General features: G+C 49.4%; 1 protein-coding gene across 4 annotated transcripts in view; it reads left to right on the plus strand.

Moving 5' to 3' along the window:
* Positions 1-13,029, plus strand: part of TNRC6A (trinucleotide repeat containing adaptor 6A) — a 49,654-nt gene that overhangs the window by 12,836 nt on the left and 23,789 nt on the right. For all 4 annotated transcript variants that reach the window (XM_077274472.1, XM_077274474.1, XM_077274473.1 and 1 more), the window contains exons 3-4: positions 2,313-2,403; positions 2,585-2,606. In XM_077274472.1, coding sequence (XP_077130587.1) covers positions 2,313-2,403; positions 2,585-2,606 — 113 coding nt within the window. The remainder of the gene's footprint in view (positions 1-2,312; positions 2,404-2,584; positions 2,607-13,029) is intronic.

A 13,029-nucleotide genomic window follows, 5' to 3' on the forward strand; every position in this document is an offset into this window, starting at 1 on the left:
GTCCTCACCTCATCTGCAAGGAAACGCTCAGCTGTCTGATTATCCTGACATTTCCAGGAGGAACTCCCAAGGAACCAGGGAATTTAAAGGGAACCTGTCACCCCGTTTTTTGAAGATGAGCTAAAAATAGCGTTAAATAGGGGCAGAGCTGGGCGTTACATTAGTGTCTGTGTGTGCCTTTATTACCCACCTATGCTGCCGAAATACCTTTGTAAAGTCGCCGTTTTCTGCTGTCACTCACGCTGGTCTGGTCCTATGGGCGTGGTGACAGCGCTGTTTCTCCCCCAGAATCCTGCTCATCATTACGTTGGTGGCGTAGTGGTGTGCGCATGTCCAAAAGGCGAATCCACTGCCCAGGTGATGAAAAACAGCGCGATCTGCGCTATTCAGCCGTTTACCAGTGGGCGCGGCCATCTTTCCTGTGGCCGCGCGTGCGCAGATGGAGCGCTCTGCTGCCCGGGGCTTCAGGAAAATGGCCGCCGCGATCTCCATCTGCGCACGCGCGGAATTCCGCGGCCATTTTCCTGAAGCCCCGGGCAGCAGAGCGCTCCATCTGCGCACGCGCGGCCACAGGAAAGATGGCCGCACCCACCGGTAAACGGCTGAATAGCGCAGATCGCGCTGTTTTTCATCACCTGGGCAGTGGCTTCGCCTTTTGGACATGCGCACACCACTACGCCACCAACGTAATGATGAGCAGGATTCTGGGGGAGAAATAGCGCTGTCACCACGCCCATAGGACCAGACCAGCGTGAGTGAAAGCAGAAAACGGCGACTTTACAAAGGTATTTCGGCAGCATAGGTGGGTAATAAAGGCACACAAAGACACTAATGTAACGCCCAGCTCTGCCCCTATTTAACGCTATTTTTAGCTCATCTTCAAAAAACGGGGTGACAGGTTCCCTTTAAAGATTGGCTTATCCAACGCCACCCCTTCGCATCGGGAGGTGAGACTCGCTCATTGGCGGCATCGCAATCTTCCAGATTCCTGAATGGAATGGTGAAATAGCAGTAGAGACTGACACAAGTAGTATGTGGTGCGGATCTGCATGCTGGGACACAGCGCCTGTATCTGACAGCACAAAGTACCAGGTGTTTGCAGTGGACGGATGAGGGAATGGTCGTCTGCCTGACCGCAGATGTCGATGGAATATCTGCTACAAGCTACTTCCATCCCTGAACCTCGCAGTAATCCCTGTCTAATCTATGGCGAGCCGAGCTTGCAGCAAGTGGTTAATTGCGACTATTTACTCCCAGATCTGCCTGGAACGGGGAAAACAATTGTCTTATTGTAGTGGCCCAGAGACCAGCCAGCAATGGAGGGGAGGGAATTATCAAAGGGCACGCTTAATCTTTCTACAATTTGGGTTTCGGAGCCTGGCAATTTAGAGGCCTTCATAATTAAAGAGGAATGGTCTCCTCTGAGCACTCAGCTGTGTAATGAAGATGTTTTCCCTCCTTATTAATTGCTAAATAAGTAGAAGAGAGAATCTTATTACGAGCGCTGCTCTGCAGTACAGCCGAGGGGAGATTACGCCGTTGTTTCAGGCACACGACGCCAATCACAAGTGAGACAAATTCAGAAAATGTAGGCAATTGCCAGTGCACGGCAGCAACTTGGACAAACATTAGGACTGATCCCTAATTTTTTCAATTTATTTTTTTCATTTGAGCAAAAAAATTGGTAGGATGTTCCTCCTCTGACCTGCCGGCCTCTCTGGCGCCTTCTCCGCCCAACCCAACAAATGTGTCATGTCGTGCCGGACTCGCTAATCGGAAAAGGCGCCATGGATGCTGACAGGTAGGAGGTTTGCACTGCCTTCCAGTGTGGCTGCTGGACCCACTCTTTTTCCTAAAACTTTGTGGCTAGGAAACAAAATTTTAAGGAGTTGTCCACTTATTTTTTTCCTTTGAGCCCATTGTAATGTTATATTAAAAATGAGAAAAATAATAATACACTTGCCCCATCTCCTCCATTCTTCTGGCAATTTCCCCCCTCTGGTTTCCTGGCTTTCTCTTTTTAGTAGGGGGTCATCATTGGCATCTGCGGCCAATCCATCTGAGCTGGAAGAAAGAACCAAGAGACTGTTTCTTCCAGCTCAGACGCCCCTCGCCAGAAGAAGCACGTGGTATTTTGAGGAGTCCAGTTGGTGTGTATGGGTTTTTCTTTTCTAATAGTTAGTTTAGTAATGCTTTGGAGGGGTCTTCATGACCCACCTCCCTTTTGAAGGCTACCGAATGCTGTCCATGCACAATGTTTTGCTCCTCCTGTGTTGTCCCATGTTCAGTTAGTGACGCTTGTTTGCTTTCAGGGGCACAGCGCACGTGAAGGAAGTACAGTTGATGGAAGAAAAGAAACCCCGAAAGAAAGATAAGAAAAAGAAGGAAGCCACCTCTAAAAAGGTAATCCGATTATTTCCCACCCTTGACCTGTTCCCTTCCTATGCTTCTATGTGTGCATGTCTACCAGCGATCTGCCCTATAATATACTCTTACGCCCCATCTGATGATGTCATTCATACCAAAAGATTTCTCAAGGTGTAATTACAATATTTTAATATATACTATTTTTTTTCCTGTTTAGGCCTCTGATCAAATAAACAAAGGTAAGCCCTGTTTTTTCTATTTACTTCAAAATTGTTAGGCTATGTGCACACGTCAGGATTTCTTCCGGATTTTTCGTGGGTTTTTTTCGCTATACAAACGTGATAAAAACGCTTAAAATATGCATACATATGCATCCCATCATTTAGAAGGCATTATGCAATTTTTGTGCATATGTTGCGGTTTTTTTCCGCAAAAAAAACAGGATTTTTGGTTGCTTACCTTAAAATCTGTTTCTCGGAGCCTTCTTTGGGGGACACAAGAACCATGGGTGTATGCTGCTGCCACTAGGAGGCTGACACAATGCACAAAAAAAGTTAGCTCCTCCTCTGCAGTGTACACCCCACCGACTGGCATTATACACTTCAGTTAGTGAGAAAGCAGTAGGAGAAAACAATAAGATTGAAATAACATAACCACAAACATGAGAACTGTAAACATGAGAACAGTCATAGAACACGGACAACAGAAAACTGAATAACCTGGGAGGGAGCTGTGTCCCCCAATGAAGGCTCCAAGAAACAGATTTTACGGTAAGCAACCAAAAATCCTGTTTTCTCTATCGCCTTTCATTGGGGGACACAGGAACCATGTGATGTCCCAAAGCTGTCCCTGAGGTGGGAAAAACAGACTTCCATCAGGTCAAAGGACTCACCACTGCCGCCTGCAAGATCCTTCTGCCTAGGCTGGCGTCTGCCAAAGCGTAGGTATGGACCTTGTAAAATTTGGCAAACGTGTGGATGGAAGACCAGGTTGCCGCTTTGCAAAACTGTAGGGCGGAAGCCCTGTGGTGCACCAGCAAGGAGGCGCCGACTGCCCGGGTAGAGTGAGCCTTTATCCCAGGAGGGGGCACACTGTTCTTGACCCGGTAAGCCTCCAAAATTGCCGTTCTGATCCAGCGAGCAATAGTCGCCTTGGAAGCCGGCAGGCCTCTACGCGTGCCATCAGGAATGACGAAAAGAGAATCCGTCTTCCGGAAAACAGCCTTTCTAGTCGGGTAGATCCTCACTGCCCTGACGAGGTCCAGCTTCTTCAACGATCGCTCCAGAGGATGAGTCGGAGCTGGACAAAAAGAATGTAGAACGATATCCTTGTTGAGGTGGAAGGTGGAAACCACCTTAGGAAGGAAGGAAGGTGGAAGCCTGAGGACTACCTTGTCCTGGTGAATGACCAAGAACGGAGGACGGCAAGAGAGGGCCGCCAACTCGGAAACGCGGCGGATAGAAGTGATGGCCACCAGAAAGGCCACCTTCCACAATAGGACTGACAGGGGAATCTCCCTGAGAGGCTCAAAGGGGGAAACCCTCAGAACGTCCAGTACCAGATTTAGATCCCATGAATCCACGGGGGCCCTTTACGGAGGGGCAGCATGGGCTGCTCCCTGAAGGAAGGTCTTAACCTGTGGCCGAGAAGATAGTCTGAAAAAGGATGGAAAGCGCAGATACCTGGCCCTTTAGGGAACTAAGGGCAAGGCCCGAATCCAGTCCTGCCTGAAGGAAGGCCAAGATGGAAGGCAGGGAAAAGGACATGGGTGAAACGCGGTTGGACTCGCACCAACGGAAATAAGCCTTCCAGGTACGATAGTAGATCCTGGAAGACGAAGGCTTCCGAGCCTGGATCATGGTGTGAATCACCCGGTCCCAAAGGCCGGATGCTCTTAGAACTGCGGTCTCAACACGCACGCCGTTAAATTGAGCGACCGAGAATTCGGGTGGCAGATCGGACCCTGAGACAGCAGATCGGGCCTGTCTGGAAGGCGCCAGGGGGTGTCCGCGAGAAGGTTGACGATCTCCGCGAACCTAGCTCTCCTGGGCCAAACCGGGGCGATCAGAATGACCGGCACCCCTTCCGCTTTGATCTTTTTCAATAGTTTGGGAAGCAAGGGAAGGGGTGGGAACAGGTAGGTCAGCGCGAATTGTGACCAAGGAATGGCCAGAACGTCGACGCCCACTGCAAGAGGATCGCGAGACCTGGAGACGAACTGAGGAACCTTCCTGTTCGTTCGAGATGCCGTGAGGTCCACATCCGGAGTCCCCCATCGAAGACAAATCTGATGGAAGACTTCCTGGTGCACGGACCATTCTCTTGCCGCGAGACCCTCGCGGCTGAGGAAGTCGGCGGCCCAATTGTCCACGCCGGGGATATGCACCGCGGATATCACCGAAACCGTTGCCTCTGCCCAGAGGAGAATCTTGGATACCTCGGCAAGGGCCAGGGAGCTCAGAGTCCCCCTGATGGTTGACATAAGCCACAGCCGTGGCGTTGTCCATCTGGATTCGGATAGGTAGGCCCTTGAGAATCCTTTCCCAGTGACGGAGGGACAGAAAAATGGCCCGAATCTCGAGGACATTGATCGGCAGAGTTGACTACTACTGCGCCGACCAACGCCCTGGACCGTCAGGTGGCGAAACACCGCACCCCAGCCGAGGAGGCTGGCGTCCGTCGTCACCACCTGCCAGTGAACAGGAAGAAAGGACCTGCCCTGGGAGATGAGAGGTGACGTCAGCCACCAGTTGAGAGACCGTTTGACCCGGGGAGGGAGTCGGATCGGACGATCCAGAGAGAAGACAGACCTGTCCCACTGATGCAGAATGGCTTGCTGAAGGGGTCGTGAATGAAATTGGGCAAAGGGAATCGCTTCCAATGTTGCTACCATCCTCCCCAGAACCTTCATGGCCGATCGGAAGGAAGGAAGGCGAGGACCCTGGAGCAAGCGCATGTCCTGACGGATGGATCTCTTGTCTTCGGGAAGAAAGACCTTGGTCTGAGGAGTGTCGAAGAGCATGTCCAGAAAGATGATGCGCTGAGAAGGAATAAGGCAGGACTTCTGGTTGACCAGCCACCCAAAATGGACTAGGGTGTCGAGAATGATGGACAGGCTTTCGTGAGCCTGAGAAAAGGACGGAGCCTTGATGAGGATGTCGTCGAGGTATGGAAAAAGAACCAGGCCTCTGACCCTCAAGATGGCCATCAGCGCCGCCATGATCTTTGTGAAAACTCTTGGGGCGGTTGCAAGACCGAACGGCAGGGCGACGAACTGAAAATGCTCCTCGAGCACCGCAAAGTTCAGATATCGGTGATGTCCTGGGAATATCGGGACATGGAGGTAGGCGTCCTGATTATCTATGGAACACAGAAATTCCTGAGCCTCCATGGAAGCAATTACTGAACGAAGGGATTCCATCCTGAAGTGCTTCAGCAATTTTAGATCCAGAATGGGACGCACCTTGCCGTCTTTTTTCGGTTCCACAAAAAGGTTTGAATAGAAACCTGTGAACCGTTCTTTTTCTGGAACGGGAACGATTACCTCGGCTTTGAGGAGAGAAGCGATGGCTGCGAAGAAACCCGGAACTAGAGCGGGGTCTCTTGGAGGTCGGGATTCGAAGAAACGATCCTGGGGTCGTGAAACGAACTCTATCTTGTATCCCGAGGATACAGCTTCCCTGACCCATGCGTCCTTTACTGAGGAGATCCAGACATCCCTGAAGAAGAGGAGACGGCCACCCAGCCTGGGGGGTGGGCTGGGTTCTTGCCGAGAGTCATGCCGAGGTGGTTCTCCCAGTCCTGGACCTGGAGGATCTACCCTGGGAGTAGCGAGGACGCCAGGAAGGAGTGGGCCTAAAGGATACCGTCTTCTTCTCTTGACGTGCCTGTGGCCTCTGTTGCTGCTGGGAAAAGGAGTTTGACGCCGCAAAGCGACGAAAAGACCGAAATTGACGTCTAGGAGGAGGACGACGAGGCTTGGCCTGGGGAAGAAGAGAACTTGTGCCCCCAGTGGCGTCCTTAATGATTTGGTCCAGCTTAGAACCAAAGAGACGAGACCCCTGAAAAGGCAGGCTGGTAAGGGACTTTTTGGAAGACAAATCCGCCTGCCAGGCCTTAAGCCAAACGGTCCTGCGGATGGCGACCGCATTGCTGGATGCCTGAGCCGCACAAGACGCAGCATCCAGGGAGGCGGAGACCAGATATTCACCCGCGTGAGAAATCTGGTTAGCAAGTTCCGTCAGTTGTCCGGGTGGAGCCCCGTCCAGGATGCCCTGACAGAGCTGTTTGGCCCATTTGGATATGGATTTTGAAACCCAAGTGGAAGCAAAGGCCGGGCAAAGACTAGCTGAGGCCGCTTCAAAAGCTGACTTCGCGAAAGATTCTATGACTATCATTAGAATCCTTCAGAGATGCTCCGCCGGACAGTGGGAGGACCGTGTTGGTGGACAGTCTGGAAACTGGAGGGTCCACCGAAGGAGAAGCAGTCCAATTAGCGGTGAGCTCCGGAGAAAAGGGATATAAAACGCCAAGTCGCTTTCCTCTCTGAAAGAGTCTGGTCGGGTTCTCTCTTTCTCTAGTCATAATCTCCTCGAATTCAGGGTGAGGAGCGAAAAACTTGGAAGGTGGTTTAGCCCGTCTAAACGAAACCGCCTGATCTGCGGGTTCCGTATAGGATTCCTTGATGCCACAGGATTGATTTATCGCCCCAATGAGATTCTGAACCATATCCCTCATGGTAGCGATTTGGTTAGAATCCAACTCCGAAATATCCTCTGAGGGCGTATCAGAGAACGCCTCGCCTGACTCAGGGGAGGAGGACCTGGGGGAAGCCGACTGCAGAGAAGGACCGTGTGGCGAGATGGAGCGAGAAGAGGACTCAGACCGGCGTTCCTGTCTGGACCTTTTGCGGCTTGCAATGGAGGACTCAGACGGAGCTTCCTGCGACCCGCTGGCTACTGCAGGAGTCTGCAGGGGTAATCGGTCCAGCACTGACACCAGAGTTTGAGACACTCGTGTTAGATCCGCCACCGATTGGGACAGAGAGGAAACCCAGCCTGGGGTGGGGGTATCGCTCTCAAGCGGAGCATCCGGGGGATCCTGGGCGGTGGGAACAATCGGGTTGCTGCAGGCCTGACAGAGTGGAGAGGACTGACCTGAGGGAAGTTTGCAGTTACAAGACGAACATGCAAAGAATTTGACTAAGGCAGAGGACTTAGAAGAAGAAGTAAGAGGACGAGAGCGGCCCCCTTTAGAGGTAGACATTTTGAAAAGGTCCCTGAAGAAAATGTCAGAAGGTTAGGGGACGGGGGCAGAGGGAAGGGACAGGGGGGCAGAGGGAAGTGTCAGTCTGCAGTGCAGCTACTCACGCAGACGAAGCGGTTCCAGATGGAAAACGCAGCCCAGCTTGAAGATGGTCCCTCAGGGAAGAAAGTCTTCGTGGAAGGAAATGCGGATCCTGCAGCAGTGCAGCCAAAGCCCGTAGTCGTCCACTGTCGAGCACCGAGGAGAGAAGAGGCGTGCGTGGGTGCACTAAGATGGCGCCGGTGAGCGGAGCAACGCCGAGGGCTGATGGTCGGGCGGGAGAAAAGCCCGCCGAGAAAGGAGGAAGTGGGCGGGGAGGTGTCGCCGGATGTAGGCCCCGGGAGAAGCCGGGACCTAAATTAGAAGTCGGCGACCGCCTGAGAGGGCCGCGGCGCCGGCGCTGCTCAGCTGGAGATGCGGCTTCTGCGGCGCGGCAGCCTGTAAGGCTGCCGCATTAAAACGGGGAGGCGCTGCCGCAGGATCGTGCCGCTGGGAGTAGGCCCCGGGGGAAATCGGGGCCTAAATTAGGAGCCGGGGACCGCCAGAGAAAACTGCGGTGCCGGCGCTGCCCGGCTGGAAGGTGTGGCATCTGGAGTGGCGCTGCGGCCTGAGAGGTCGCCGCCTAGAGGGGGGGTGGGAGCGCTGCCGCAGGCTGGCTGTTGCCAGAGGTAGGCCCCAGGGGAAGCCGGGGCCTAAATTAGGAAAGCGGTGACCGCTGGAGAGGGCACAGAGAAAGTGCTGCAAATGCAGCGATGACCCCTGCCAATTCCCGGGACCCCTTTAGAAACGCCGACCAGGCCAAAAGGTGGCCTGGAAACACGGCAAGAAAAAAAGGGGACCCAAGGGACTATAGAATACTCACCTAAAAACATCCCACGTCGTCCGTTACTAACCTCAGACTTGGGAAAGGTATCAGACGTCCATGGAAGCTGATGGTGGACGTCCTCGTCTCCTCCAACCGACAGGCTCTGGTGGGCGAGTGGGTGGGGGACGGAGCCAGGACCGGACTTCTGAGCACATTTGTGTGCTAGGCTCTTGGTCCTGGAGAGGGATCTATGAGGATACGGGGTGGCAGTACACGCCGTACTCATAGTCTGCCTTGTGGGAATACAGGTGTGACTGTTCACCCTGTATCCCATCCGGAAAACCTGAAAAGAAACGACGCACATTGAGGTAGAAAAGGGTCTAATCAAAGACCCGTGTCCACCTCCTACTGACACTAAGCTAAACTGAAGAGTATAATGCCAGTCGGTGGGGTGTACACTGCAGAGGAGGAGCTAACTTTTTTGTGCATAGTGTCAGCCTCCTAGTGGCAGCAGCATACACCCATGGTTCCTGTGTCCCCCAATGAAAGGCGATAGAGAAAACGCATCGCTGAAAAAAACACAGCATGTTCATTTTTTTGCGGATTTCCCACTATATTATTGCATCCCAGAACCTCCGGAAAAATCTGCAAAAAAACCGCGAGAAAAACGCAAAAAATCCGCATTTGGATTTCTTGCAGAAAATGTCCGGTTTTGTTCAGGAAATTTCTGCAAGAAATCCTGACGTGTGCACATAGCATTAAACTTTTTTTTTTTTTTTTTCAAATCTCGAGTAAGGGGTTAATGTTGTTTTTTTTGTTTGCACGAATGTATAATTCGAAGTTGCAATGTATTTATAGCCGATTTTTCACAGCTGTATTTACAGTTCCGCTATTTACAGAGATCATCCAGTATTCTCTGCTTAAAGTGGCTGCATAATTGTAATGTATGCACAGCAGAATAGTGAGTGCAGCTCTGGAATATAATACAGGGTGTAACTCAGGATCAGTGATGTAATGTATGTACACAGTGACTGCACCAGCACAATAGTGAGTGCAGCTCTGGAGTATAATACAGGATGTAACTCAGGATCAGTAATGTATGTACACAGTGACTGCACCAGCAGAATAGTGAGTGCAGCTCTGGAGCATAATACAGAGTGTTACTCAGGATCAGTAATGTGTGTACACAGTGACTGCACAGCAGAATAGTGAGTGCAGCTCTGGAATATAATACAGGGTGTAACTCAGGATCAGTGATGTAATGTATGTACACAGTGACTGCACAAGCAGAATAGTGAGTGCAGCTCTGGAGTGTAATACAGGATGTAACTCAGGATCAGTAATGTAATGTATGTACACAGTGACTGCACCAGCAGAATAGTGAGTGCAGCTCTGGGGTATAATACAGGATGTAACTCAGGATCAGTAATGTAATGTATGTACATAGTGACTGCACCAGCAGAATAGTGAGTGCAGCTCTGGAGTATAATACAGGAGGTAACTCCGGATCAGTAATGTATGTACACAGTGACGGCACCAGCAGAATAGTGAGCGCAGCTCTGGGGGTATAATTGGATCAGTACAAGTAGTATGAAGTTATACAAATGTATTTTAGTGAATGTTTTTGTTTGTATTATTATTCATGCATCTGAATATGTTAAGTGTCTGATACGATCGGACAGTAATTGCTGTTACACAGTGGTCACATTGAGCGGTGGTGACGGCTGGATTATCCGGGTCTCTGTGGTCGGCTTATTTGTGCAGTGATGAATGGAGTCTCACAGTTGTGTGTTTTCTGGTCTCTGACTGTTATTATTCGCTGTTACATCACACTACGAGGTTTACACTGTTTGACTTTCCATGAAAAGCTTTAGCCCGTGGGTAATATTTTGCTGCAGATGACAGATTGGTTTTAGTTGCAATAAATCAGAACCGAGGCCGATTGTGTAATGTGCTGTAACATCCAGTCACCGCGGTAAGAGGCGGACGGAGGCTCACTTTGCCCATTCTCATAAGATAAATATAGCAAAATGGCAAATGTTGGAGAATTTTTTTTTTTTTTTTTTTTGACGATGCTAGACAATACTTTAGTATCGCAGTGTATTGTACAAGTGGTCAGACGTAATAATTAAATAATTTTAAAATGAAATAAACTTTTTTGATATAAAAAAAAATCCTTAAAGTTCACCACTTTTCCCATTCCAAACCTTAAAAAAATATAGCTTATTTATTGTTGCATTGATGTGCACGTGACAATTTGGTGTCTCATCATATAAAATTATTTAACTCCTACCGAAAATGTCACATCATGTATATCCTACGACCAAAAACTAAGTGCGATAAGCAAGGATACAAATCCCTTATATGCACACTCTGCTTTGCCGAGCATGCATGTGTCTTGTATAGGGAGAGGACGGTAAGATGCTACTAGACAAACCTGATCCTCAGGCAGCATGTCTGAGATCCTGGCTGTATGATTTCATCCAGGCATGTTTAACTCTTGAGGCACTGCAAGTTTTCGGAGACAAAAAATACTTCAAAATCTGCTGATGACCTTAGCCGTTCATGAGACTATTCGGACAGGCATCTGTCAGTAGGACCGACCCTCCTAAGCTGTCTAAGAGCTAAATAAAATGACACCTTGATATCTGTGATCCGATGTCTTATTCCAAAGAAATCTACAATTTTTTTTCCGCTAGGGTTGGAGTTAGAATTAGGGGTTTCCACTGTTTAGCTACATAGTGGGTCTCCAAACGCGACATGGCGCCCGCCGTTGATTCCAGCCAATTTTGCGTTCAAAAAGTCAAAGGGTGCTCCCTTCCTTCAGAGCCCTGCCATGCGCCCAAACAGTGGCTTTCCCCCACATACGATGTATCGGCGTACTCAGGAGAAATTGCACAACAAATTTTGTGGTCCGTTTTCTCTTGATATCCTTGTGAAAATAATAAGTTTGGTTCCAAAGTAATTTTTTTTGTGAAAAAAGTAAAATGTTCATTTTTTTTTTCCATATTGCTTTAGTTCTCGTGAAACTTCATGAATGTGGTTTTGCGCACCTCGAGGGGTGCAGCTTTTAGAATGGTGTCATGTTTCAGTATTTTCTGTTATATTGACCCCCCTAAAGTCACTTCATATGTGAGGTGGTCCCTAAAAAAAAAAAAAAAATGGTTTTGTAAATTTTGTTGGAAAAAAAGAGAAATCGCTGGTCAGCTTGTAACCCTTATAACTTCCTAACAAAAAAAAAAAAGTTATTTCCAAAATTGTGCTGATGTAAAGTAGACATGTGGGAAATGTTATTTAGTAACTATTTTGTGTGACACCACTCCCTGATTTAAGGGCACAAAAATTAAAAGTTTGAAAATTGCAAAAAAAAATTTCATAAACGCAAGTCATATCGAAGAAATATACATGTGCAGCTGGACCGAGTGCATGTGATTTGAGGCGATTAGGAGAGAAAGTGGTCTGCCATTGTGTGTGTATAGGCATTTATTGACTTCAGGGAGTATAGGTGGCCATATAACTCCCCTCTTCTGAACTCCTCCATGCCCCCCATACACACGAACGCTTAGCTCGGTATGTGTTCTGATTTGGGAGATGCCTCGTGCTGGTCACCTTATGTATCTTGAAAATAAAGTGTCTGGTTTTATGTATCGGGGCAGATTTTGGCGGCCCCATCCACACCGGGTGGTCGGCCAACTTCTCTTCCTGCTTCTGATATCCCTTTCCTTGTGTATAGGGAATGTCCGGCCTTCGTAGGCTTCTCTGAGCGTCCGTTTTCGCTGCTGCTCTTGGCCATTATCCTGCCATTCCTAATTTCGGGAGTGGTGGTGATTTTTTTGTTGGCCATGGTAATGGTGCAGGTAAATGTAGTACAGGACGTTGCTGCGGGATGTTTGTCATTTTTATATCTTTCTCATGGAGACCTGATCGCCGTTAACTATGGAGCTGCTAATTCCAGAAAGCTGAACGATGAGATGCCGCGTATCAGCACTCGCTGTTCTCATATGTAGTGATTGATGGTGACCACAAGAGAACCCAGAAAAGCTCCGTACACACCTGGGCAATCTATCCACACACTTTATAGCCCAAACTACCTTTCCAATAGTGCGTGTAACGATCTGGACTGGAAAGTAGTGTCGGCACGGTGAAACAGCTTTTGGTGCTTGTAGAAGTCTAATAAGTCCAGGAATTATCTGGGTTGGATGGAAAGTTAGAGTAGAACACTCTTGTTGAGTGGGCAGTTCCTCTTCATCAGCATTCTGTCAGCACTATCTGAGCTGGAACCTCCTCGTTTTTAGCTTTCCGTCGTGTGTTGTACCTGCTGCCATTGTCATTGGCTTATTTGCCTTCATCCAAAAGCCAACCTGTTTTAGGCTGGTATGCTGTTTGGCAGACCGGAGATCAGGAGCAAGAGACCAAGACCTGCCCCCACCCCCCATAAATATGGAGCAGACTGGGAGCACTGCACTCCGGTTTGTGGCCTTTTGTGAAATCCAGAACGGTAGTAAATCAGTTGATTGCTGGTCCATTGCGGAGCTGCTGGTTACTTCTGGTGG

This window comes from Ranitomeya variabilis, chromosome 7, assembly GCF_051348905.1.
Source record: "Ranitomeya variabilis isolate aRanVar5 chromosome 7, aRanVar5.hap1, whole genome shotgun sequence".
Lineage (NCBI taxonomy): Eukaryota > Metazoa > Chordata > Amphibia > Anura > Dendrobatidae > Ranitomeya > Ranitomeya variabilis.